At 34.3% G+C, this 27975-nt stretch overlaps 2 protein-coding genes and 1 pseudogene across 3 annotated transcripts; 1 reads left to right on the forward strand and 2 right to left on the reverse strand.

Moving 5' to 3' along the window:
• Positions 1–27575, forward strand: LOC148171924 (putative G protein-coupled receptor CG31760). Its single transcript, XM_088040841.1, has 10 exons — positions 1–119; positions 11543–11646; positions 11915–12025; positions 12071–12257; positions 17910–18279; positions 25225–25360; positions 25410–25530; positions 25582–26193; positions 26240–26378; positions 26425–27575. The coding sequence occupies exons 3-10, from the start codon at positions 11933–11935 to the stop codon at positions 26855–26857; spliced, it is 2091 nt and encodes a 696-aa protein (XP_087896967.1). The 5' UTR covers positions 1–119; positions 11543–11646; positions 11915–11932; the 3' UTR covers positions 26858–27575.
• LOC148171925 (uncharacterized) lies at positions 15623–17740 on the reverse strand. Its single transcript, XM_088040842.1, has 3 exons — positions 17630–17740; positions 16756–17106; positions 15623–16709 (listed from the first exon to the last, which is right to left on the reverse strand). Exons 2-3 carry the CDS (start codon positions 17096–17098, stop codon positions 15658–15660), a joined length of 1395 nt encoding a protein of 464 aa, XP_087896968.1. The 5' UTR covers positions 17099–17106; positions 17630–17740; the 3' UTR covers positions 15623–15657.
• On the reverse strand, positions 21495–22537 carry LOC148171926 (oxaloacetate tautomerase FAHD2B, mitochondrial-like; annotated as a pseudogene). The gene is made up of 4 exons (XR_015770348.1): positions 22365–22537; positions 22101–22317; positions 21738–22055; positions 21495–21689 (listed from the first exon to the last, which is right to left on the reverse strand). The product of XR_015770348.1 is annotated as an oxaloacetate tautomerase FAHD2B, mitochondrial-like (transcript).
• Positions 27576–27975: the final 400 nt, after the last annotated feature.

Genomic DNA, 27975 nt, shown 5'->3' on the forward strand with positions numbered 1-27975 from the left:
AATTCAGTTCGCGTTTACAGGTCTGGAGCACAAGGCCTGCGATCTCGCCGAAAAAACGCGACTTTCTCAATCATGAATATAAGTGACAGTGAATGAACGTGGCCCCAAACTCGAGGAAGGTAAGAACAGAAAAAACGGCATATTCCTGCGGTAATTGGGTTCAATTGAAAGGTTACGAGAACAGCACATCAACAGATGGTTTTAATTGAGCGAGAAAAGACAGCTTGGCTTTAATTATCGGGTTTCTTTACTTTTATCGTCGCTTGATATCCACGATTTGTTTGCAGGTGGTGCGATTAATGTCAAGAGTTAATAAAATTTCTCATTAATTTTGTATCGATTAGCGCTGTTTTGAAATCAAAGTTGTTTTTCTATGCGTACAAAATAGTGAGGATTTGTAACGACAGCTATTACTACGAGGAAGTTGTGGTTTTATTGTGACGAAAACAGGAAATGGCTATGATGGATATCAATAGTTTTATAGGACTTTCAGGAGCTTTTTCACGTTGTGACAGCTGTCGTAAATCCTTTTTGTCCTTTAATATTTAAAGCAAGTAAACATAACTGTAGGCACGTGTACACAATACATTGGAAGTAGACTCGGTAACCAATTTTCTTTTCATCTGATATCGATTGATTTATTGTTTTTATATTGTGTGTAATTTTGCTGTCGGTTGTGTTTCATTTTGAGAGAAATCAAATTAAATGAAAGTTTTTGTTGGATTGGATTCGGCGCATCCACCAAAGTGAAAAAACATTTTTCAACTCAAAGAAATGAGAGCTGCTCGATTGAACTTTTTGATTCTAATTGTAGTATGTAGTAACTTTATAGTTTTTTTTTCAATCGTCGAGGAATTGTATTCGTTTAGTTCTCCAAATGCTTCAAACTTGCGAGAGGTGATGTATTGGATTTTCAAATTAAGACAGAAATGGAACGTTAACGAGAAATTCAAATATCTTTCGTTTTGAAAAAAATTTAAAATTCCTAAACTAAAAATTTTCAGAATTTTTTTAATTAAATTTTTTTAACTTTTGTGGTCCCACTGTGAAACTTGGAGATTTTATTAACTCTAACAGTTCTGTTAGAATTTTAGGACAAAAAACAGAAATTTTAAAAATTTTTATTTGATAAAAAAATCTAAATTTTTAACATTTTGTAATAAATTCCTTAATTTTCGTTTTTTCAATGAGAAAGTAATTAAACTTGGACACTTCATTAGTTGTGACAGTTTTATTAAATATACAAAATTACAGAATTTTAGAACAGAAAACACAAATTTCAGAATCTACATGATTTTAGGCATTTTGTTAAAAATTTATAATTTTCGTATTTTTAATGATAAAGGAATGAAACTTGGAGATTGTATTAGCTGAGGCAGTTCTGTAAAGTGTTCAAAATTGTAAAACTTTAGAACAAAGAACAGAAATTTTAGAAATTTTTATTTGAATAAGATCTAATTTTTTTAAAACATTTCGTAAAAAAATCCTAATTTTCGTATTTTCAATGATAAAGCAATGAAACTTGGAGATTGTATTAGTTGGAACGGTTCTGTTGAGTGTACAAAATTGAAGAAATTTAGAACAAAAAACAGAAATTTTAGAAATTTTGATTTGAATATAAGATCTAAATTTTTTAAGTTTTGTAAAAAGTTTTTAATTTTCGTATCTATAATGAAAAGCAATGAATTTTGAAGATAATGTTAGTTGTGACAACTTTGTAAACTGTTCAAAATTACAGAATTTTAGAACAAAAAACACAAATTTCGGAATCTACATGATTTTAGGCATTTTGTAAAAAAATCATAATTTTCGTATTTTCAATGATAAAGCATTGAAACTTAGAGATTGTATTAGCTGGAACGGTTCTGTTGAGTGTACAAAATTGAAGAAATTTAGAACAAAAAACACAAATTTTAAAAATTTGTATTTAAATAATATCTATTTTTTTAAGCATTTTGTAAAAAAACTTCCGTAACTTCTTTAATAATGCAATGAAACTTGAAAATTTTATCAAATGTAATTATTTTATTAAGTGTACAAAATTACAGAATTTTGGAGCAGAAAACACAAATTTTAGAAATTTTTGTTTGATTAAATCTACATTTTTTTAAGCAATTCGTAAAAAATTTCTAATTTTCGTACTTTCAATGATAAAGCAATGAAACTTTGTTGACTGTATTAGCTGCAACAGTTCTATTAAGTGTACAAAATTGTAAAAATTTAGAACAAAAAACAAAATTTAAAAAAATTGTATTTGAAGAAGATCTAAATTTTTTAAAGCATTTCGTAAAAAAATCCTAATTTTCGTATTTTCAATGATAAAGCAATGAAATTTGGAGATTGTATTTCCTAGACCAGTTGTGTAGAGTGTACAAAATTGTAGAAGTTTAGAACAAAAAACACAAATTTTAGGAATTTTTGTTTTAACAAGATCTACTTCTAATTTTTTTCAAGCATTTCCTAAAAAATTCCAACTTTCCGTATTTTCAATAAAACTTGAAAATTGTTTTAGGTGGGACAATTCTAAAAAGTGTACAAAAGTGCAGAATTTTATAACAAAAAACACAAATTTTAGAAATTTTTATTTGAATAAGATATAATTGTTTTAGGCATTTTGTAATAAATTCTTTAACTTTAGTGGCGTCAGTTATAAAGGAGTTAAAGTTGAAGACCTTGTTAGCTGAAATGGTTTTGTAAAGTGTATTAAATTGCAGAATAATAGTACAAAAAACACAAATTTTAGAGATTTTTATTTGAATAAGATCTAAAATTTTTGTTGTAATAAATTCCTTCATTTTCGTACCTTTAATAATAAAGCAATGAAACTTGAAGACTTTATTCGTTAGGACAGATTTATTAAGTGTACAAAATTACAGAATTTTAGAACAAAAAACACAGAATTTTTATTTAAACAAGATCTAAAATATTTCAGTATGATTTAAGCATTTTGTAATGAATTGCCTAATTATCGAACCTTTAATGATAAAGGTTGAAACTTGCAGACTTTATTAGTTGTGACGGTTCTGTTAAGTGGGGTAAATAATTATAGAATTTTAGGACAGAAAACAGAATTTTAGATTTTTCTTAGTTTTATTTGTCTACAGAAATCGAGACAATTTAACAAACTTGAAATTTCTAATGAATGCAAAAGTATTTTAATAAAAAATATACGAAAAGTATTAACAAATTTTTTCACTAGGTAAAGAAATTGAATATTTAATTGGAAATTATCAATAAACTTGACCTGAATCCTTCCTGCTCAGTTTCTATCAAAGTTTTAGCATAAAACTCCCTTGAATGAACATGACCTCAATTATAAAAAATCCCCAGGCGCCCCCATCGTCGACATTCCAGGCACTATCTCAACATGAAAAGAATTTATCATTTCTGATTCACCCACATATCCCCTTTAGGCATTCTGTAATTAAACAAAATTCTTTAATGCATGATATATGAGTTTCACACTTCCATAGTGAAGTTCCGGTCTAAAGGAATTTCTAATTTTCCTCACTAAAAGCTCTATTCAGGTGGGAAATCCGCGGTGACTAAAATTCTGGTAATATTTCCGTAGATGTTAACGTCAAAAATCCATTGAAGACTTATCATATTAGAACATCGATCCGATACGTGTCTGATCATATATTGCTGCGCAATACTTCCACCACAAAAGAGTACTTTTCGATAAGGACGTGCCTGTCAGACGTCAAATTTGTTTGCTGGGAGCTTTATTGGAGTTCTGCCTCTTGATTGGTGCTTAAGGTGGCCTTAATGATGCTCGCAAAAATGATGACGCCATTTTTTTCACATTAGAAAGAATTTTGACTAAATTGACCCAATATTTACCTTTTTTCCCTTCTCATTTCGGGCGTTATTATCACAGCCCCCAACATCGGCTTTGTTCCGGGATGATCTGGATGAGTTAAATGGAGGGAATGAAAAGCAAACAAGAAATCCTCTTCAAGCCTGAATTCGATTATTTCTTTCCGCGAGCGTGATAGTCCGGGAAGTGGATTTTTAACGTCACTTACGTTTCCGGCGTGAACGCAAAATTATTATTTCAGAAAAGTATGAGGTGAGATTCGTCGACAGTCACGTCTCTGAGAAATGGGGGTTGAAAACGCGCGGAATGTAGAGCAGGAGGGAAAATTATTGACTATTTTTAAATCTCGCCCGGCGCCTCCACCATTTCCTTAAATTAAACTAATTCTCCAATCATTTTAATTACTTTCGCATCAATAAAACTGCCATCACCGTAATTACGATCAACTGCATCCGCCATAATTTGAAGCCAATGAATATTCTGTTATAATTGCAACTGCAATTAAATTCCGAGTTCGACGGCGCAATTTCTCCAACAAAAAACGATTGGGGACGTGACAGTTACATTTCATTTGCGTCAACACTGCTCGGGAAAAACGCCCTGGAAAAATATTTTCTCGTGTCGGAAGAGCCGGGAGCGAAATGTATTTCTTTGTGGAAAAACCAATCAGCTCCCGAAAGAAAATAATCAGAAATGAGGTCTTTCTAATGCGGGATGCGGAAAATGTAAAAATAATAACATTGAAGAGGCAGAGCTAAAAGAGTGCTTGTCGCGTGACCGCGAAAGGAATAAACAGCTTTTTATTGGTCACTAAACATGATAGTTGACCTGGCGCATCCACCATTTTTAATTTACATTTTATGCCGACTAGATAAAAGAGCGCTGTAATGTTTTGTTGTGCTTTTAAAATTGTGCGCAAACTTTTAGTTGGATTATCCAGATTCTGTAATTTTCTAATCTCTAGATTCCTGGATTTTCTAGATTTATTCACATCCTGCGGATTTCAAGCTCCGGAATTTTCTCATCCTTCAGTTCCCGTGGAACACTTTAAGCTCCTCAGATCCTTCGCACGTTTCTTAGATTTTTCAAGCCATTCTTGATATTTTAAGAGACGACTTTCTGATTCTCGAGATTCTGAATTTTAGTTGTCAAACATCGAAGATTCGATCTTCTTTATTTTCAGATTCTTCTTATTCTTTAAGTTTTTCTAATTTTTCTGTTTTTTTTTGTATTCTACGAATTATTAATTTTATTTCGGATTTTTTTGGATTGTTTTTGTATTTACGAACTTACTTTTGTTTCGATTTTATTTCTAGAAATAAATTCGACAGATAACAGAAAACAAATCTTAAAAAAGAAATGAATGAAGACAATAAAAAAATTAAAGAAATAGAAGGTAGAAAAATTCAATGGAGTTCGAAAAACCAACCAAAAGCGGAAAAAGGACTCAAAATACCGACAACAAAAAGAAACAACAAGAAAGAAGAAAAAATAAGAAGCGAAGTCCGCAAAATTTAAGTTGGATTATCCAGATTCTGTGATTTTTTAGCCTTTAGATTTCTCTGGATTTTCTGAATAATTTGGATCCTTTTTATTTATTATTTATTCTCGAGAGTATGAACTTTAATTTTCAAATATCGGTGATTTATCTTCAACTTTATGTTTTTAATATTCGTCCAGTTTAGCCAATTCCTCAGGTTTTTTGTATTCTGCAGCTTATCTATTTTATTTTTTACTTCTTTTGGATTTCTCCGTCTTTACAAACTTACTTTTCGATTATGTGCACGTTCAAGTTCAACAACCAACCAAAAGCAGGATTCAAAACCCAGAAAACAAATAAAATAATTTTTGAAACTCATTAAAAACTACAACAAAGAAGAAAGACTAAGAAGTAAAGTGCGTTATTTTTTAGTTGGATTATACAGATTCTGTAACTTTTTAATTTTTAGACTCCTAAATTTTCTGGACAATTTAAATCCTATTTATTCCCATTCTGCGGATTTCAGGCTTCAAATTTTTTCCACCCTTCAGTTTCCTTTAGCTTTTACATTTTTCAAGTCATTCCAGATATTTTAAGACACGACATTCTGATTCATTAGAGTCTGAACTTTAATTTTTAAACATCGGAAATTTATCATCAGATTTAGATTTTTCATATTCTTCAACTTCTGCCAATTTTTCAGGTTTTTCGTATTCTTTAAATTATTATTATTTATTTTATTTCGAAATTGTTTTGGATTTTTCCGTATTTACTAACTTACTTTTCGCTTCGATTTCATTTATGGAAATAGATACTAAAGTAAACAGAATACAAATCTGAAAAAAAAAATGAAAAAAAAGGACGAAAAATAAAAGGAAAAAATTATCTGCAGTTGCAAAAACCAACAAAAAGCGGAAAATAAACTCAAAATACAGAAAACAAGTAAACATGATTTTTGGAATGCGAAAGAAAACAACAATTCTGTGATTTTCTAATCCTCAGATTCCTGGCTTTTCTGAATAATTTAGAATCTTTTTATTTACATTCTGCGGATTTCAGGCTCCGAAATTGTCTCATTCTTCAGATTCCGCGAAACACTAAAAACCCTCAGATATATTTTACATGTTTCTTAGATCTTTTAAGTCATTTCAGACATTTTAAAAAACGTTCTGATTTTTTAAATTTTATTTCGGAATTTATTTGGATTTTTCCGTATTTGCTTACTTATTTTTCGTTTCGATATCATTTATGGAAATTAATACGAAAGTTAACGAAGACAAATCTGAAAAAGAAAATGAAAGAAAAACGACCCTCATTCCAAAAAAACAACCAAAAAAAGCAGAAAAAGGACTTAAAACACAGAAAACAAGTAAGTAAAAATGATTTTTGGAATTCAAAAAAACATCAAGAATAAAGAAAGAATAAGAAGCAAATGTGATAAAGTTTTTAAATCTTCAAATAGGAAAAACAAGAAGGAAATAAGGTTTCAAATAATTACACAAATGGTGGAGGCGCCGACTATTACCAATAAAACTCCTATTTGAGTCTCTAGTATCAGCTATTAAAGAGCTTAATTTGAGTAATGCAACACCACTTGCTATTTTTGCTTGATTAATGACGACAACCCGAGAAATCCAGTAATTCCCTCCCACGGCAACGATCACTGATACCAACCGAACCGACATAAATTCGCATAATTAATAAACATCACCGACACAGACAAATCTCTCTATCCCCGCATTGCGTCATTTCACCGAAAAAGTGCGTCTCCATCTTTATCGTATTCTTCAAAGTGCAATAAGCTCAACTTCAATTAACTTTTCTCCCGTTCCAACAGCTCGTTGAAAGCGATTAATCTCGGCGAAATGAACATTTTAATTCTACCTTGAAAAACTGTCTCGCGTTTATATCAAACAACAAGGTGCATGTAATTAAAGAGGTGATCCAAGAGGAGAGAACAAACAAAAACTTTGAGATCCTGCGGGACCCAACCCTTAAAGTTTGAAACGTGTCTATCATCTCTGAGGAAAAATCCCACAGGAGCGAGGCGAAGCTTCTGGAATTGAGAAAGTCGAATTGGAGGATTGTTTATGGGTAATGTAGTTTGGGAAAAACGGGAGTAAATAATTCAAGTCATTTAAATTTGGCCCGGAATGGAGTTATAAATATAAATCTGATTTTACAGCAGCTTGAGGTGTCGACGGCGGTTAAACAATACGACTTTTTTATTCGCTGGTAAAAAATTCCCTCAGGATTTTAAAATCAAACCAGACTTGGCGAGTCGCCCGGATTTACGCCCTTGTTGACAAACTCGTGTCAAAATTTCGAAAATTCCAGGGGTAATCCGTTAATTAGAGATTTCTGTTGTCAGACTTCCCACGGCGTGTTTACACGTCTCTCTCAAAGAGAATATCTCTCTATTATTACATCGTTAATTGTTCTGTCAGTTTCATACTTGGCGTAAACGCAGATAATTCGCGTGAATTGGGAATTGGAAATCGCTTAAGCAACTCTTCAATGACAGCTCGTTAACTTGGAAAAAGTATACCAGATCCGGCTCTACCCATTCGTGTCAACAGCGTCGCGAAACTCGATCCTGCTGTTTGCCCAGTCTCGTTTTATTTGCATTCGAGCATTTGCATTCAACCGAAAAACATCCGGGGGGCTCTAACTGTTCATTAGAACGCAGCTCACTGTCTTATTGATGTAGAAAATTGAGTCGCCACCGTTTTTTTATCAATTTTAATTCGCCTGTGGTAGTTTTCCGGGAATCCTCCGGGCCAGTAGTCCCGGAGCTCGCTTCCCTCCTCCCCTTGCCGCCGGCCGTGGGCGGGAGACATCGATTCCACGTTGTGTACCTACAGCGGCACTCAACAAGTGGTGCCAACATTGTTGCTTTCACGTCAATTAAGATTTGATTATAAAAGCAATGATGGAAGATTGACGTGCAATTAAATTAGGTTTTGACTGTTTGCTACTGCTGGAAGCCTGAAAAATGTTCATCAAGCACTTTGTTCTTTTATTGGGTTTCCGCGGCACAAAGTGCTTTGTTGACGGACTTTATGTAGTCAGCTAATTAAATTTTGATTTGAATGTAACCGCGGAGTCATTTTTTCGTGGCTTTGACAATCAATAATATTTAAATTGCATGGCAGAGAAAGAATTTCGTTTCCACGGTGCCCCCACAACACCAGCTTAGCTAAAATTCATCACAAACGTGCTCTGAATTTTAATGTTGTCCATAAAAAAGTTGCAGCGCCCGTTTTTTGAGCACACGAGTCTGAATTTAATTCGAATTAATTTTTCTCGGACCGGAACATTTCATAAAAGTGGTCGCGCTGAAAGAAGGATCAAAGGTTTTCCCCATATATCATAAGCAGCTTTTAGGCAAAATCAAGCTTTTAAATGTATACACATGTGCTTTCATTCACGAGGCTTGTTAATTAAAAATGAATTGGCAGCAGCGCGTAGAGATCGGCTTTAAATGAATAAAGAAATATTTGGAGATTAACAAGAACTTGAAGCAACAATAATTAAGATCCGCCCACAATAACGCTAACTTTAATTTAAAATAATTTATTTGCAGTAATCTGAATTTTAATATAATTAAAATTGGTGGATGCGCCGGGCTAAAATTATAATAACTTCGAGTTTATTAAATTTTATAAGTAAAACTAATACAACACAGAGATCTGAATGCCGGTTTATTAACTGACTTCGAATCTCGGCAAACTATTTAATTTAAGCTTATTTTGTGCATAATTTCACGTGAAAGCTCAAATTCTACCTGCATCAGCAGAAACCTGAGAGAGTTGCATCAAAACAGCTCAAATTTTATTATTTCCGGTGCTCAAATTTCAGAAACTAGAGCAGAGATTGAAAATCGTAAAAGGAATCGGATTTCGGAGGTCTTAAGTAAATGCAGAAAATTCAGTTTTTGTTTGGCGTGGTTTTAGGCATTGTTGGGCGCAATTTGGTGTTTATTTAGTATTTTATAATACAATTTTGCATGCAACCACTGAAAGTTTAGTTAGTTGAAATCAATATTGCGGAAAGTTGCATTTTACAATCGAAGCAGCTGGAATTGGAATTTCTGGGTCTTTCGCACATTATATCCGGAGCGGGAGCAAATTTCGAGAAGTAAACTAGGATGAATTTTCAAAATATTAAACATTGAAAATCCACTCAAAATAATAATTTATAATTCTAAGGTAGAATTGCTTCCTGATTCTTATTCTGAAGCCCGTTTTGCTTCAATAGATCAGGACTTAAAAATATTTGTAAAATAAGTTTTTTTTGAGTACCCCTTGTTCATTTTAATGATTTTTCAGATTTGCTTAACAATTTGTTAAATTATGAAACTCTACAATAAATCATTAAAAAAGGAAATTAAATACGCTTTCCAATGAAATAGTTTTTGTCAAGATATTTGAGAAAAACTGATAAACATTTTAAAAAACGAAAGACTTTTTGACACTTTTTGCAAGAAACTTTTAAATTGGTAGGTACACTAATTTTTTATTGTAAAATGTCACTCTATAGTTTGAGATTTTTGCTTTCTAACGCGGTGTTAACCACGTTATTATCTCTTGTCCTTAAGAAGTTACGTAAGAAAGAATATGGACTAATTTAATATGGACAAAAAGAAAATTTCTAAAAATTCTGTGTGTGTCTCTAAAATTTTGAAATTTTGCACAGTTAATAAACATGTCAAAAGTAGTGAAACCTCCAAATTTTATTAATTTAGGGCAAAAACTTCTGAACTTACGATATTTAATAGAAACTTGTGGATATTTTTGGTAGTCTTCAAAATTAAAATTTTTAAAAATTCTATGCAAGGCTTTAAAATTTTGGAATTTATACAGTTGATAAATAAGCGCAAAGTAATAAAATTTTCAATTTTTTTTAATTTAGGGTAAAAATTTCCAAACGGTATTTAATATAAATCGATAAATACTTTTGGTTTGTCTTCAAAATAAAAATTTCTAAAAATTCTTTGTATGGCTATAAAATTTTGAAATTTTTTACAATTCAACAAGTCAAAAATACCAAAATGTCCAAATTTCACTGTTTGCAAAAACTGCCAAACTTACGGTATTTAATACAAACTGGTGCACATTTTTGGTTTGTTTTCAAAATAAACATTTTTAAAAAAATTGTGTGTGGCAATAAAATTTTGCACAGTTGATAAACAAATTGAAAAAAATCCAAACTTCCAAATTTTACTGTTTTAAGACAAAAACTTTCTAACTTACAGTGTTTAATAGAAACTGGTGTACATTTTGGGTTTGTTTTCAAAATAAAAATTTTTAAAAAATTTGTGTAGGGCTATAAAATTTTGGAATTTTGCACAGTTGATAAACAAATTAAAAGTGGTTAAACCTCCAAATTTTACTGTTTTAAGACCAAAACTGTCAAATTTACAGAATTTAATAGAAACTGATGAACATTATTGATTCGTCTTCAAAAGAAAAATTTCTAAAAATTCTGTTCTTTGCTCTAAAATTTTGGAATTTTGTACAGTTAATAAACAAATTAAAAGCAGTAAATCTTTTAAATTTTATTGTTAAAGAACGAAAACAGACAAACTTACGGTGTTTAATTAGAACAGATAAACATTTTTAACATAGTTTGTCTTCAAAATGAAAGTTTTAAAAATTAATTTCTAAGAATATTTTTTAATCTGGATCTTAAGAAATAAGGAAGACATTCTACTTTAGAAATGAATTTCGTCCAAAATTTTTTAACCACCGCAATTAATCGTGTCAAACTACAGAATTATACAACAGAAGAGAAGTTTTTTGAAAATTTTAGAGGAAATATGTATTTATCCTTTTTTTGCATTATTTTTATTCCGACTTAGTATTACAAAGGAACTCGAGTGAAAACAGCTAAAATGGTGATTTCCGATTGTCTCATATCCCCGGAATTCCGACGGAAACGAGACTAGATTTCTGATTTGATGTAGCCTCGATTTTGTAAATTTTACTTTGTAGAATTTAAACCCTCTTTGTGTAAATTCTATAATTACAACGCTTGGTTTGTCACTCTATTAGCATAATACGATCAATCTGATAATTCAATTGTAGCGTGTGATAATTAGAAATTACAATATCGATTGGAAAAGCGATGTCCCGAGAAAGGTTTCAGCAGCTACCTGAAATATAAACAATCCTCCATTTCTAAAATTAGAGTTTCCCTTGAATAGTCTTTCATAAACTAATTAAAAGGTTTTTCCACAGGATGGCGAAACTGAAACAGCCCCAATTGGTCACGCTTTGAAAAACTCCTTCATGGTGTCTCCTGCAACACCCGTTCAATTTCAGCAAGGCATCTGCCTTCATAAGTAAGCACAATTGATTGACATATATCATAACACGAACAATGTAGCTTTGCTCACTGAACCGTGTGATCGCTTGGGTAATTTTCCTGCGTGTGCTTTTCAAGCTTACCTCCACTGTTTCAGATAAACCGAGTGTGAAGGCAACATCCGACCGCACCGATGAATCCCTTCGCCCCTTTTATTTCAGGTTGATGTGCGAATTGACCTTCTTTACACGGAACTCTTTTTTTAAATGCCAGAGCCACTTTTTCAACAAAGTTTTTCTTTTCAGCACCAATGAGGATGCGTAATGGAGGAAGGATTTGTCTGGAGGACTCTGACATTCGTCATGGGAGTGGCGATCGCTCTGGCACCTGTCGGAGGAAGCGAACACGTGAAAAAGGTAAAAATCGCACAAACCACACCGCGACTCCAACATTTCTTGTAGGAAGATCTAGAAGACAGTCTTCAGGCCATCCACGACGTGGCGACGAACAGTCTGGGCTCGCTTTGTGTCACCGAGAAATTCCGATCGTTAAGTGTACCTTTAGCAACGGCGCGCTTCGAATCCGCGAGGCAAAAAGCGGACTTCGCCGCCGTCCTGCTGCAAGAGCTGGGGGTGGCGCACCACAACGGTAAGACCAAAAAATTGCCCGGCGCCTCCACCATTTTTACCTCTCCAAGTTAATTTTATGATAATTGTGTTGAAAGAAATTCCACTCCTTTTCCTTGCAAATCAGTTTTTTTCTTCTTCATTTTCGGTTCTCTTTGACGGCATTACTCGACACGAAATCCCATTAGAACGCGTCCTCAGTTGAAGGAACCTTCAACAAGCATTGTATGGTTGAAATAACTTTGGAGAGCTTCCATAAAGCTGTCACTAATCACTAAAGTCCTCGACGCTCCCGCAAATTCCCGTGTCTGTCTTGCAATTCCCTCATTAACGTTGAATGGCAAAAATAAATTTTGATTTTCAAACTAGAAATATCTTAATTTATGAGTATTTTTAGGACGTAACAAGCACAAAAATGTTTCGAAATTTCTCGCTTTATTTTTCTCTCGATTTATAGGTCATAAAGCCCGCATGAAACACGCTGTTGAGGAAAAATCTTTTTATAACGTAATTTGAGGATTTATTCTGTTTTCAGAGCTGTGATTACGTTAACAAGATTGTTTTAGTTAATAAAGTTGATATAATTAAAGCGAAAATGCCATCACCTTAGCATTAAGATAATTGAGTTTAAAAAGCTTCTCTTGTCCGGAGTGTTTTTTACGAACAATTCCATTAGAACGTCACTTGAAAAGCGAACTAAATTTCAAGCAATAAATTCACTCTATTGAACTGGAGAACACCTGTTAAAGGGCACCCGTTTTGCATGTGGTTAGAATAAATCGACTGTATGTTCAGTAATTTAATCAAACTAATTTAGAAGACATTCAGGCCGTAATTCAAGACACGGAGCGTTCGAGAGGCGAACGCCACAAATATGCTCTTGCGATATTTTATTTTCTTTTTATTTACGCCACAGCGAGGGGAAAAGCGAATTTGTTTTATTTAATTTTGTACCTACATATAAATGTGAGAACGACGCATTTTGTATTCAGAGGAAATTATTCGATTTAATTTACTTTGTTCTTGTGAGCTTCCGTTGAATAATAAGCGGCTAGTTTCTGTTTGCTTTGCCGGTTGTGCTAGAAATAGATCTGTTGCAAAGGATCTTAAAAATGGAAATTGCAGAGGACTGGAAATGCTGAGAATTCTAACAATAATTTGTCTAGGTTCGCTAGTTTTCTTGTATATTTATTATGGGCTTTTTGGCTTTTTTCAATTTGATTTTTAGGATTTTTTGGATTTTTTGGATTCTCTGGGTTTTCTGGATTCTTTGAATTATTTGCATTATTTAGATTATTTGGATTTTTACAAGTTATTTGTTATTTACGGCTTTAGCTTTGAGACTGAAAACCTTGAATGATGATACAAAAAAATTGAAATTTTTGTTCGTCGTCGAAAAAAAAAACTCTAAAATTTTCCTCTTTTAATCTAAAATGTTGTAAATTACCAGACTCAATAAGCGCATCCAAAGTGAAGAGTCCAAATTTTGTTGTTATAACTTTAAAATTGTCAGATTTACAGAATAAGTTAATAATAAGAATAATCAAACTTTTTTTAGTTTCTCTTTAAAACAAAAATTATTTTCTTTTTTGTTATTGTTTCAAAAATTTAACACATTTAACAAACGTTTTTAAAGTAACAAGTAATTTGTTTTTCACAGCTTTAGCATTAAAACTGTCAAAGTTGTAGAATTTAATCGAAAATTCTCTTTTTTTTCTAAAATTTTGTAATTTGATACTCTTAATAAACGCATTCAAAGTAAAAAGCTTTAGCATTAAAGCTGTCAAATTTACAGAATTTAATACAAAAGTTTTATTTTTAGTTCGTCTTGGAACTCAAAGAAATCTAAATTTTTTCATTTTTGCTTTAGGATTTTATAATTTAATACACTTTATAAATGCAATCTAAAAGTAACAAAACCAACAAATTTTATTCTTGAAGTTATAAAACAATCAGATTTATATAATTTAATATAAAATTTTTAATTTTAAGTTTGGGGGGGGGCATTTAAAAAAACTTTAAAATTCTTTCTTCTTTTTTTAAAATTTCGTAGTGTTACACATTTAATAAACGTTTCTATGATTATAAATTTATAAGTTATAAGTATTCCGAATTTCGCCGCGTTAGCATTAGAACTGCAAAATTTAATAGAAAGTTTTTGAATTTTTATTTCGTTCTGAAATTAAAAATTTTTTTTACTTTACTTTTATATCTTTAGCTATAAAACTATTAATATACAGAATTTAATATAAAATTTTGTCTTTAGCTTTAGATTCTTTAGATTCTTTAGATTCTTTAGATTCTTTAGATTCTTTAGATTCTTTAGATTCTTTAGATTCTTTAGATTCTTTAGATTCTTTAGATTCTTTAGATTCTTTAGATTCTTTAGATTCTTTAGATTCTTTAGATTCTTTAGATTCTTTAGATTCTTTAGATTCTTTAGATTCTTTAGATTCTTTAGATTCTTTAGATTCTTTAGATTCTTTAGACAACTCTTCAGAAGATTTTTTAGACGATTTTTTAAACGATTTTAAAGACAATTCTTTATAGACGATTCTTGAGACGATTCTTCAGACAATTCTTTAGACAATTCTTCTGACGATTTTTTAGACGATTGTTAAACAATTCTTTAGACGATTCTTCAGACGATTCTTTAGACGGTTTGTTAGACGATTCTATGAACAATTTTTCAGACGATTCTTTAGACGATTATTTAGACGATTTTTTAGATAATTTTTTAGACGCTTCTTTAGACGATTCATAAATGAAAAGAAATCCAAAATTAGAGGAAAACTAAAAAATCAAGAAAATCAAACAATACTAGTAATTTGGAGCACATACTCATCTAACATCGATAACAATTTTCTATCTACAACTCAGTATCAAGCATCTTCAAAACCTGATAATTCCAGAGTAAAAAAATCAAAAACAAAAATAGTCCCATTACGAAACCAACAAAAAATTTAGAGAATCTAAAGAATTCTCAAATCAAAACTACACATTCACAAACGTCATTGTGTCGATTACGTCAATTAAAACTAGGAGAACTACTCAATTTCTTCTCGAAAATCCCACTAAAACAACAATTTTTAAGTTTTTTACGATTTTATTGTACTTATCTAACAATACAACTTAATTGTTTTTTACACCTAGCTTAACAACAATCTAAAATTGCTATGACGATAACACTATAAATCTCTCCATGGCCATCGATTCCTGCTAAAATTATCTTTTTTGACTCACAATGTCTAAAACCACAAAATTCATGCTTCATCTATTGTAAAATGTTAGCCGCATCAAAAGATCTCTTGTAGCATTCCAAATAAAGCATCAAACAAATTCATCGATCGCTAACACAGCAGGAAAAACTTTAGCAAATAAAAACACTGATATTAAAAAAAGTTTATTACTCCCAGCTACAACTAACTCCCGCTAACTTCGTCGTGTTTCTCCAGCAAGTCCTGGAGATTGTTGCATTGGTTGTAGGGATTATCGTCGGATTGTTTTCTTTGCCGCAGGCGGAGTTCGTCGATTAGATCCTGGTTACCTACGCGGAAGCTCTCGTTCTTTTTCAGTGCGGGTTTCGGGGTGTTGGAGGAAGGGTCGTAGTAAACAGGGGGGTAATGGTACAGATGGGCGTACGGGTCCACCTGGGACGCCCTTCCGTACTTTTCATGGACTTTATTGTAGCCTGTGGGAGTTGGTGATGGTTGCACCTCCAAGTGTTGTCCGGAAACTGATTGTCTATAGTCGTCGTTTTCGCTGTGCTGCCTCCTAAAGTCGTTGGGGTGTTGTCTTCTTGACGACGACCTCGAGAGATCATCAATCGTGGATCTTGAAACTCCGTCTAAAGTTCCTCTGGAGATGTTGTCAGCTGTGGACCTGGAGATGTTGTCGCCTGTATATCTAGAGATGTTGTCCACAAGACTGTCTTTACTCATGATAGAGTCTATGGATTGGGCGTCAAAACCGTGTACTTCTTCTTGGTGCTTCTTCTTAATAATTTGTTGGATTTCTTGGGTCACCATTTTCCCATCGTTGTTGTTGGGTTTGGGAGGCGCAAACAGAGCAGAATGTGGTGTTATGGTCCCCCAGATGTGCCCAGAGTGGGTTTCAATAACTCCCCGTTCTTTCCCATTTTTGTTGACGACTTTGGACACCTTCTTCGTGACCTTTTGGTAGATCTGACCGTACGGACAGTCGTTCTCATGGCCCCACAACTCCCGACCGAACTTCATACGAATGGCGCAACCTCTTAACCGATAAGTACATGGAAAAATCAAAGAAGTGGCTATAGTTTCGTAGGAGAGGTTCCTAATAGCGCCCTTAGGAACCCCATTGGAGTGCGTGCATCGGTGACAAATATTCTTCCCATCGTACAGAAGATACACCGGACTATTGCACAAGTAACTTTCACAAGAGACGCACTTCAGTTGCTCCAGAACCTCCTCGGTGGCGTGCTCTAGGTGGATTTCTACCAAAGAAAGTCTCAGTATTGCAACCACCATCGTTCGACTTACCAGTGGTATTAGGTAACTTCCTCTCCGACTTGAAAAACGTCGCGGGTCTCGAGCAAAAGACATTACAACCGCTTTGGAAGAGACAATTTGCTTCGTGCTTCAGAACTTCGTCCCAAAGAAGCCGCTTGTTGCAGTGCTTCGGCCAGTAGTAGCAGGGATAGCGATACATGGAAGCCACGACTTCGAAGGCCAAGTTTCTGTACATTTGTTTGGCGAAGCGGGCGCAGCGCCCGCAGAGGATGCTGCTGTCTGGAGTGACGTGGACGGGGCCGCAGGTGACGAATTTCCGGCAGTGGCCGCATCGCAGGTTGTTCAGGATGGGGATGGGGAGAGGAGGTTTCATTTCTGCAGCTGAAATTTAGACCAATTTTAGAAGTTGGAAATATTTTTGAAAATCCGGGAATTCGCTCAGGAATGCTACATCAAAAGATACGAAAGATATTTCTTTCTGAAAATTCTAAAACAATTAATCGAAGATCCTAATCGTACTATGACTCCATCTGATTCTTTGAAAAATTCCGACGAAATGAGTCACAGCCCATGATAACAAGTACCCTTATCACTTTCTTAACGTCGTGACGTCAGGACCCATTTTCTTTATCGGCAGTGATAAATATGCAAAAATACGCTCGCGACCTAAAACAGTCCTCTGTGGTATTCGACACATTACAAAAGTGACAAGATTACGATAAATCTTATTATCATAACAATGGAATTTCAATGTCATTGTTTCAAGAATTTGCGAAGGCAAACGTGAGCTAATCCACGAAAATGTTTACAACGGATTAAGAAGATCGTATCGATTTTATTGGGGGAGTGGGCCCTAATTAAAACGACACGTTTCAGGGGTGAACTGGTGCGAAACTGAACTTACTTTTTTTTCCAGGACCGAACGTTAAATTTTTTTGGAAAGAGACATTTCCACGGTTGGTGTGCTTCACTTTGCGGCGTATCACTAACTACAAGTTTCAGAGATTAACCGTAATACAAACACAAAGATAAGAGTTGATAAAGTTATCTTAATATCTGCACTGTATTGAAAATTTGATTTGGTTGGGAAATGAGGCCTTTTGTTTGAACAAATCAGCGTAATCTCAATATTTACGCTCGTTCTAATTTTGCGAAAAAAAGTGGATAACAAAACTTTATTGCAGGTCTGCAAGGCGCCATCTCCAAGAACCTCCTGGTCTCCGACCAGAGCGTCCTTTCAGCCCGCGTTCTCACCATGAACGCCACCACTGGGACTCTCCTGAATTGCGCCTGGTGGCAACGCCAAGGTCTGGAAGTCGGGGAACCGAGGAAATTGCGCTGTGACGAGTTCCTGGAAATGGGTCGAAGACCTGGAGCTGAGTATCCATGGTATGAAGACGCGGGCACTAGTCCGGGCCTGCGCTCGCCCAAATTCATGGAAAGTTTGCCCAATGTTTCGTACAGGGGATGGTGGACTTATCCCTATTATTCCTGCAAATCCAGGAGGTGGCTCACTTCGTACAGCGTTCCCATTCCGCCGCCGGGACGTGGAGGGTAAGAGATAAGATAAAGTTGTTTGTGTTCTATTTTTTGTATTGTTTAAGTAGGTTGTTTTAAATTTAAATTAGTGTTAAAATTCTTGACTGGTGGCTAATCGTAGATAAATCTAATGGTGAAGGATGATAGCGATAAGGATTATCATCACAATAGAGTAGAAAAATATAACTCATAAAATGCGTGACGAGCGGGGTCAAGAGAATTATAATTTACCAAAATTGGTCGTAATTTCAGGGCGTGTTACAATAGGAGATTAAATAAATTTATGTCGGATTATAGCCAAAATTCCAGGGTCCTACTCAGAGCAAAATTTTCTTGGAAAATAACTCTATTCTTAGTTTTTATTTGTTGCGATTTCGTAATAGTAGAATTCCGAAACGAAAGCTTTAAATGCCACAAACTAAAATACGAGCAGAAAACTAGTTATCTTTTTTCAAGGCCACAGTATCATAATTGGAGATTCTACAACCTTGTATTTGAACTTCTATATTTATTTATGTAATAATTAAACTGTTTGCTAATGCGTGATGATAAAAACTACAGTAATTGGGCACAATTAATAAATAAACCGCAATAAAATAGTTACTCAACAAATACAGAGTTTTGTTATCAACTTCCATTGTAATGATTCATATTTGTGCATGAATGAATTCGGTTGGCAATTTATCTAATAAACAACAGTTGTGGACAGCCAATGAATAAAAAATTACAATCGAGTCGATTGTTCGGGTGCGTTTTGGGATTTAAATTCAAATCCGACAACAAATAACTGAGGTATGGCCGACTAAAGTTTCGGAAAGTTGATTTTCATTTTTCCTCATTTTTCGTAATTTTTAAATTTTAATGCGGTTTGCGCCATTCTTTTTATCGACTCATTTTACGTTAGAAAATGTTCTCAAAAGCCCAAAATTCCATAGTCGATTTTTCGCAAAAAAAAATTCCGACTCAATCGGAGAAAATTTTTCAATTTTTTTTATTTTTGACCATTTTATTTATTAAGAAAACTTAACAAATCTGGGCTTATTTTACGCAGAATGTCACGCTGAATCCAAAAACTTAAGAATTTTTAATTTTCGTGAACAAATAACTGAGTTATGGTCGTTTTAATTTTTGGGTTGTCGCCAGAGGGCCAAATTTTTGAAGGTTCAAAACAATTCGTGCTCGATATCTCGGAAACTATTTCAGATATTGAGATGCGGTTTGCACCATCGTTTTAGTCGCGATTTTTTACATAAGAAATAGTTCTTTGAATTTTCTAAAGTCGAGATTTACAAATTTTCGCAAAAATTTATGACTAAAACTATGCCAAATTTTTGATGTCGATATCTCGCTTATTTTTTAGAGGAAACTTAAGCTATTATACATCAGTGGACGCAGAATTTTCCGCAGATTCCAAATCTGGGATTTAAATTCAGATCCGACAACAAATAACTGAGTTATGGCCGATCAAAATTTCGGAAAGTTGATTTTCATTTTTCCTCATTTTTCCTAATTTTTAAAGTTAGATATCTCGGAAACTATTTGAGATATTGAAATGCGGTTTGTGCCATTCTTTTTATCGACTCATTTTACGTTAGAAAATGTTCTCAAAAGCCCAAAATTCAATAATCGATTTTTCGCAAAAAAAAATTACGACTCAAACGATGAAAATTTTTCAATTTTTTTATTTTTGACCATAGCTTGTAAACTATTTGTCCGATCGATCTCAAATTTAGCCAGTAGATAGATTTCAAGCTCCTCTTTCGACTGATGTATAATTCAAAGTTATTAAACGTCGTTTTCATTTTGGAAACATTGATTGAAAATCACTCTAAAATGACGTTTTCAAAACAGTTTTTGGCCAATGCCTCCTTTATTTATTAAGAAAACTTAACAAATCTGAGCTAATTTTACGCAGAATGTCACGCTGAATCCAAAAACATGAGAATTTTTAATTTTCGTGAACAAATAACTGAGTTATGGTCGTTTGAATTTTTGGGCTGTCGCCAAAGGGCCAAATTTTTGAAGGTTCGAAACAATTCGTGCTCGATATCTCGGAAACTATTTCAGATATTGAGATGCGGTTTGCGCCATCGTTTTTCTCGAGATTTTTTACATAAGAAAGAGTTCTTTGATTTTTCTACAGTCGAAATTTGCAAATTTTCGCAAAAATGTATGACTAAAACTATGCCAAATTTTTTATATCGATATCTCGCTTATTTTTTAGAGTAAACTTAAGTTATTATATATCAGTGTACGCAGAATTTTACGCAGATTCCAAATCTGATATTTAAATTCAGATCCGACAACAAATAACTGAGGTATGGCCGATCAAAGTTTTGAAAAGTTGATTTTCATTTTTCCTCATTTTTCGTAATTTTTAAAGTTAAATGTCTCGGAAACTGTTTGAGATATTGAGATGCGGTTTGCGCCATTCTTTTTCTCGGCTCATTTTACGTTAGAAAATGTTCTCAAAAGCCCCAAATTCGATAGTCGATTTTTCGCGAAAAAAAATTACGACTCAAACGATGAAAATTTTTCATTTTTTTTTATTTTTGGCCATAACTCGTAAACTATTTGTCGACAGATCTCAAATTTGGCCACTAGATAGATTTTGAGCTCCTCTTTCGACTGATGTACAATTCAAAGCTATTAAACGTCGTTTTTATTTTGAAAACATTGATTGAAAATCACCCTAAAATGACGTTTTCAAAACAGTTTTTGGCCAGTGCCTCGTTTATTTATTAAGCAAACTCAACAAATCTGGGCTCATTTTATGCAAAATGTCACGCTGAATTCAAAAACATGAGAATTTTCAATTTTCGTCAACAAATAACTGAGTTATGGTCGTTTGAATTTTTGGGTTGTTGCCAAAGGGCCAAATTTTTGAAGGTTCGAAACAATTCGTGCTTGATATCTCGGAAACTATTTCAGATATTGAGATGCGGTTTGCGCCATCGTTTTTCTCGAGATTTTTTACATAAGAAAAAGTTCTTTGATTTTTCTACATTTGAAATTTGCAAATTTTCACAAAAATTCACGACTAAAACTATGTCAAATTTCTGATATCGACATCTCGCTTATTTTTTCGAGTAAACTTGAGCTGTTATACATCAGTGTATGCAGAATATTAATTATTAAGTTTTTGGTTAATCTCTATAAAAAAAAAACAAAAATTTGTCTCTTTTGCTTTATACTATTGCAATTGTGTAGAGTTTATAAGCAAGACATAATTGCTGTGATAGACTTATTTATTTTTTATCACTTTAATCACTTCAGATCACTTTATTTAAATATTTTCCAATTCCCTCAATCTCACTCTCCACCAAATCCTCAACTTTCAACGCCTCCGGAGGACTCCTGAAAAACCCAACTCCACTCGGCGTCCCCGTCATAATCAAAAATCTCCAGGATACAACGTCATGTACCTAAAACCACCCCATTACAACCCATCACTGTCCCAACCACAAACTCACCTCGACAAATACTCGATGAGTTTATCAATACGATGCACCATTTCTGAGGTTGACCCGCTTTGCTTCAACACTCCATTAATCCACGTCTTCAATTTTAAATCATGAGGATCTTTTTTTTTGTAACGATGCAAGGACCTAGTGGACAAAATGTGTCCATGGACTTTCCTAGTAAGAATTGACCACCGTTTTTCTGCGGAGTGACTAAATCTCGAGCTGTGAGACTGTGTATCCTAAGATGTGGTCAAACGCGGCGTTTGCGGGAACATTTTTCGCGGTTTTGCCTATGACGACGACGAGCTCGACTTCCCAGTCAAGGGCCTAGAATGACAAGATACAGGGTGTTCATAGTACGATTTTATTTACCTCGGTACAGTTCGGAGCGACAATGTCATCGTACGGCCCGACTATTGTCGAGGAAAACTTGCTGAAAATGATGGGTTCAACGGGATAAGCCTGCTTAAGTTCCCTACAATGCTCTTTGTAGTTCATGCCAACACACAAAACCTTGTCGGGCTTTGTCACCGGGGCCTGAAGCTTCACATCAGTTAAAGGAAAACTTGTTGTTGCTGTCGTCGCAAGACTGAAGTCATCACAATCATTCATAAAGTCACACTTTCGTTTTCTTACCTAGTGAGAGTCTCAAGACCTCTTTCACGAGTCAAAACTTCCACGAGGGAGCCTGAGACTCCGAGGTCCACAACTTCGTCACTTTTAAGGAGTCCCACTTTGGTAATTGTTGGTGTTTTCTTACTCAAGAACTGCACCAGGCGCATTGTAAATATCACTGAGTTAAGTCGACTTAATTGTGACCTTGATGTGATTATTTTTATAAATAATGATAAGGCGTAATCGGGAAAGCACTTGAGTTCGGTTTAAACCTTGATAAAGGTCGCGACAAGACGAGAGTTGACCTTAGAAGTTCGAGAGAATTGTCAACTTTTCAATGGGAATTTTTGTTTTGTTGTAGAGATAAAAAGGAGACGAAAGAAAAATTTCAAAATTTGTTTCATTTGCTCTATAACTTTGTAATTTGGCAAAATTAATAAGAAAGTCCAAATTAGTAACCTCTACAAATTTCATTGTTTTGACATTAAAATTATCAGGCTTACAGCTTTCAATATTTAATGAGTTTTTGGTTCATCCCCAAAATATAAAATTCCAAAATTTGTCTATATTGCTCTACAATTTTACAATTTGACAGAGTTAAGAAGAAAGTCTAAAATTAGTAACCTCCCCAAATTTCAATGCCGTAGTGTTAAAATTACCGAAGTTACAGGCGTTAATGTTTTTTTTAATTTTTTTTGTTTGTTTTAGAATTAAAAAATCCCAAATTAATTTTTTTTTGCTCTGTAATTGTGCTATTTGGCAGAGTTAATAATCAGATCCACATTAATAATAATAACCTTCCAAAATTTCATTGATTTGGCGTTAAAATTACCAAAGTTACAATCTTTATTGAGTTTCTTGGACATTTTTGGTTTGACCTCAAAATAAAAGTCCATTTTTTTCCTTTGTTCTATAATTGTGCAATTAACAGAATTAATTAAGAAGGTTCAGATTAGTAACCCCCCAAATTTTATTGGATTGCGTTAAAATTACCAGAGTTACAGGATTTAATAATTTTTTTGAAATTTTTGGTTTGTCCTCAAAATAAAAAAAACCTAAAATTGGTCTCTTTGCTCTATAATTTTGCAATTTGGCAAAGTTAATTAGCAAGTCTGAAATAATAATCTCCCCAAATTTGATTGCTGTAGCGTTAAAATTGTAAGAGTTACAGGCTTTAATATATTTTTTTTAATTTTTGGTCTGGCCTCGGAGTAAAATATTCCAAAATTAGTTTCTTTTACTCTATAATTTTGCAATTTTGCGGAGTTAATAAGCAAGTCCAAATTAGTACTCTTCCCAAATTTTAATATTGTGGTGTTACAACTACCAAAATTACAGGTTTAAATGTTTTTCTTTCACATTTTTTGTTTTAGCCTCGAAATAAAAATTCCCAAAATTTTTGTTTTGTGTTCTATAATTATGCAATTTTGCAGAGTTAATAAGCAAGGCCGAATTAGTTACATCCGAAAATTTCATTGATGAAACGTATAAATTACCAAAATTACAGCCCTTAACATATTTTTAAGGGGTTTTTGGTCCATTCTTAAAATAAAAAAAATCCAAAATTTGTTTTCTTTGTTCTATGATTTTGCAATTTGGCAGTATTAATAAGAAAGTTCAAATTAGTAACCTTTTCAAAATTTCATTACAATGGCGTTAAAATTATAAAACTCACAGCCCTTAACATTCTATGTTATTTAAGGAGTTTTTGAATTATCCCCAAAATATAAAAAAATTCAAAATTTTATCTGTTTTGCTCTATAAATTTTCAGAATTTAAAATTAGTAAACTCCCCACATTTGATTGCTGTGGCACTAAAATTACCAGAGTTACAGGCTAATGAAATTTTTTGGAAATTTTTGATTTATACTCAAAATAAAAAAAAATCTAACATTTGCTTCTTTTGTTCTACAATTTTCCAATTTGACAGAAGGAAATTAGTAACCTTCCAAAATTTTAATGCTGTGGCGTTTAAATTACGAGAGTTACAGGCTTTAATGATTTTTTATTGGTTCATTCTCAAAATAAAAAATTCCAAAATTTGTCTGTTTTGCCATATAATTTTGCAGAGTTAATAAGTAAAAATTACCGGGTTTCAAACCCTTAACTAATTTTTTTAAGAGCTTTTGGTAAATTCTCCAAAAAAAGTCTCCTTTGCACTATAATTTTGTAATTTGGCAGAATTAATATTAAGGTTCAGGTTAATTATTTTTCAAAATTTCATTGATTTGGCGTAATTGGGAAAGCACTTGAGTTCGCTTTAAACCTCGATAAAGTTCGCGACGAGACGATATTTGACCTTGTAGGTCCGAGGGAATTGTCAAGTTTCAATGGAAAATTTTCCTTTGTTGTGGAGATAAAAAGAACTCGAAGTGGATTTAATGGTAAAAGCTGCAAGCAACAAGTCACATCCTTCATGGACCTAGAAATAGATTTCGATAACAAAATGGTGGATGCGCCCCAAAATATTGATCCGAAAAGAATGAAACATGATCTAAATTTTGAACCTCTGTGGGTTCCTTCCGCCCATTTTCTTTAGAAAAACTTTCCACATTACCCCACGCGCCTTGCCCAATCTCTGAGAACAGCACAGCTGCCCCAAAGTCCAGTAAGTTTCCAGAAAGTGAAAAGTGCCGCCACTTAACTTCAAACTTCCAAATCGCACCTAATTTCATTCCCGTTAATGAATCACGTTGAAAAATTCATGAGCAATAAAAGCCCCAGAAGATGCAAATCTCTCTCTTAATTCCTAAAAATCGATGGCACTCCAATACACAAAAACAACGGAAATCCAAGAAGGTGAAAAAATTCCCTCACGGAAGAAGCGTGCAACTATCGATTCCTAATAAAGTTCAACTTCATCAATCATTGTTCATTTCAGACTGAAGGGTTTTCTGAGTTTGGACGTGGATGTTTCGCACCTGGAGGTCAACCAATGTGAAGTGGTAGCTTCGTCGAGTCCTAACGAGATATCAATCTTCCATGGCACGCACAAATGCCACAACACAACGTCTCAGGTGAGCTTGAAAGTTCCCAATCGTGGTAATTAATTCGTTGGCGTTTTAGTGCTTTTATCGACCGGAAACGGCGTCTTCGAATTGGTCGCGGGGAAAATATCATTGCGTTTGTCGGCCGGGGTTTTACTCACCCCACTATGGAGGGGTGTTCAACGGCACCCTCGTCGAAGGTACTACAATTTCCTATTGAAACTTATTCACCACTTCAGGTCTTGTTCCAGTGTCGTACCAAGACGAGATTGAAAACAACACAGACTCTTGGTCTTCTATTTTTCGTTGTCTTCAGTGTGCTCCAGGTTGTCATTTCTGCACAGACCCTTCTCCATGTCTGGCGACGTATCACTGGCCCTTCCGAATCACTCTTCTTGTCTTCAGCGTGACGTGCGCTCTCTGTACTATGATCATCAATATCTACATGTTCCAACACCGGAAGTTGAAGGTGTTCAAAGTTGCCAGTCCTATCTTCCTGAGCATCACACTCTTTGGATGCGCCATCATGTACTTGGAGATGGCGGCGATTTTCCCAGTTCTGGATACTTACTCCTGCGTGGCGACTAAGTGGTCGCGCCATCTCGGTTTCTGCGTGACTTACACAGCCCTGCTGATGAAGACATGGAGGGTCTCTTTGACTTATCGGGTTAAATCCGCGCATAAGGTGAAGTTGACGGATAAGCAGTTGTTGCAGTGGATGGTACCTATTCTTCTGGTCATGTTAATCTACCTGGGGACGTGGACGTTGTCCGACACCCCCAAAGCCGAAGATATTGTCGACAACGAAGACTTGAGATTCAAGCAGTGTGTTTACAACTGGTGGGATCACAGTCTCGCCATTGGTAAGTTGAGGAGCCTCCAGGAGAGTTAACAGTTGATGTGTTGCAGGAGAGGTCCTCTTCTTAGCTTGGGGTATCCGTGTGTGTTACAACGTCCGCAACGCCGAGTCGCTCTTCAACGAGGCTCGCCTCATTAGCTACGCGATCTACAACATCGCCATCGTCAACATCCTCATGATCGCCTTCCAGTAAGAATCTCTTCGGTCACTTCTTCGTTTACCACCTCAATTTTAGCTTGTTTATCTTTCCACGCGCCGGTCCTGATATTAAGTATTTGCTCGGGTTCATCCGCACCCAACTCTCCACCAGCGTGACCGTTGCTTTAGTCTTCGCCCCCAAAATCATCAGAGTGTTAAAAGGCCAAGGCGATCAGTGGGACAACCGCGCCCGCTCCCGAGGCGTCACAGCGTCTTTCTCTCTTAACGGCATCGGACTGGTACCGGAAGAAGCTCCAGATTTGTACCAAGAAAACGAAGAACTCAAAGAAGAAATCCAGAAGCTCGCCGCGCAAATCGAGTTCATGAAGATCGTCCACATGGAAATCAATAACCGCCATGTGAAACCGAAAAGTGGGGGCTATTTCACCACCCTGAATGCTCCTACTGTGGTGCACAGCCCTTTAGCACGCCAAGGATGCTTGCTGAGCAAACCACCAGAAGAACTGTGACGAGGGGTTTTTGTATAGTGGGGGGTCTTCCAGTTTGTTTCAAAGCTCAAGTTTTGGTTCTTAGATCAAAGCGGAGCACGGATTGTAGGACTGACACCCTAAAATCCCTTTTCCGCTCGCCATGACTGATTTTATAGAGATGCTTCTCTCGTGATAGTAGGAAAAGAACGCTGATTAGTCTTAGGACGATCAATTTATTACAGCAACCATGTTTGATGTCAAATTAATGTTGCTCTATGTCAAGAATTTATCAATGTTGAGGATGTACCGTCTTTTTGGTTGATTTCTAGATGTGTAGATCAAAATACAAAAGAATTTTTGTGATAGATAACTAGTCGGTGAACGACAATACAATATATCAATTACTCGCCAGTACAGGAAATCAAAATTTCGTACCAAGAATTCAAATTTGATCAGTAGAAATAGCTCTTGATGTAACTTGATGTGTCAATGTTTAGTGTCCCATGTCTGGAGTACAAAAATATTAAGAATGAGCCCTCAATGTCGAAATTTATAAAAGCTTTTATAAATTTCAAGTCGATTTTTGAACTGCAGACACGCACCCTGTTAATGTCGCACTTAAATTTTCGATTTGAATTGTTGGTGTTGAGCTGGGTACTGGCGTTGTTCTATTAAGTTGATTGTTGATTTATTCTCAAATGTATTATATATTTGTATTACAAATAAATGTGTTTATAGAACATTGCATAGTTTGCAATCTTATCGTATTCTTTTTTCCCAGAAATGTACATCTGTACGTCTGCAGCATTTTTTGTAAAAATAAAATTAAAAATGAAAAATTTAAAATTGACCACGTAAAATAAAATTTAAATTATGTCAGGCTAGGACATACGTCCAAAACCTATCCTATCTTTAGACACAATATTAAAAATTAAATAAAACGATAACTAATTCGTTAATGTTAAGATTCGTTTTGCTGAGATCCAAATTTACAAGTGAGATTCATGTTCCTGGGGTCCAAATTGATAAAAAAAGTCGGTTATAAAGAGATTTTGAATTTTGACCAGACTTTAAAATCCATTAAATTTGAATTCGACAAACGACGAAAACCACGTGCATGCCTAACTTCAACTGAATATTTCATAATAAAATTAATT

The sequence above is a fragment of the Gnatocerus cornutus genome, chromosome 7 (assembly GCF_029298725.1).
Source record: "Gnatocerus cornutus isolate USDA-ARS CGAHR chromosome 7, icGnaCorn1.1, whole genome shotgun sequence".
NCBI lineage: Eukaryota > Metazoa > Arthropoda > Insecta > Coleoptera > Tenebrionidae > Gnatocerus > Gnatocerus cornutus.

Excerpts from the sequence above, each read along its gene's own strand:
- LOC148171924 (XM_088040841.1), top strand. The coding sequence starts at position 11,933 with ATGGAGGAAGGATTTGTCTGGAGGACTCTGACATTCGTCATGGGAGTG. Across the intron at positions 18,280-25,224 it reads CCGCCGCCGGGACGTGGAGG|ACTGAAGGGTTTTCTGAGTT; the intron begins GTAAGAGATAAG and ends TGTTCATTTCAG. Across the intron at positions 26,194-26,239 it reads GGATCACAGTCTCGCCATTG|GAGAGGTCCTCTTCTTAGCT; the intron begins GTAAGTTGAGGA and ends GATGTGTTGCAG.
- LOC148171925 (XM_088040842.1), bottom strand. The coding sequence starts at position 17,098 with ATGAAACCTCCTCTCCCCATCCCCATCCTGAACAACCTGCGATGCGGC. Across the intron at positions 16,710-16,755 it reads GAAGTTACCTAATACCACTG|AAATCCACCTAGAGCACGCC; the intron begins GTAAGTCGAACG and ends TTTCTTTGGTAG.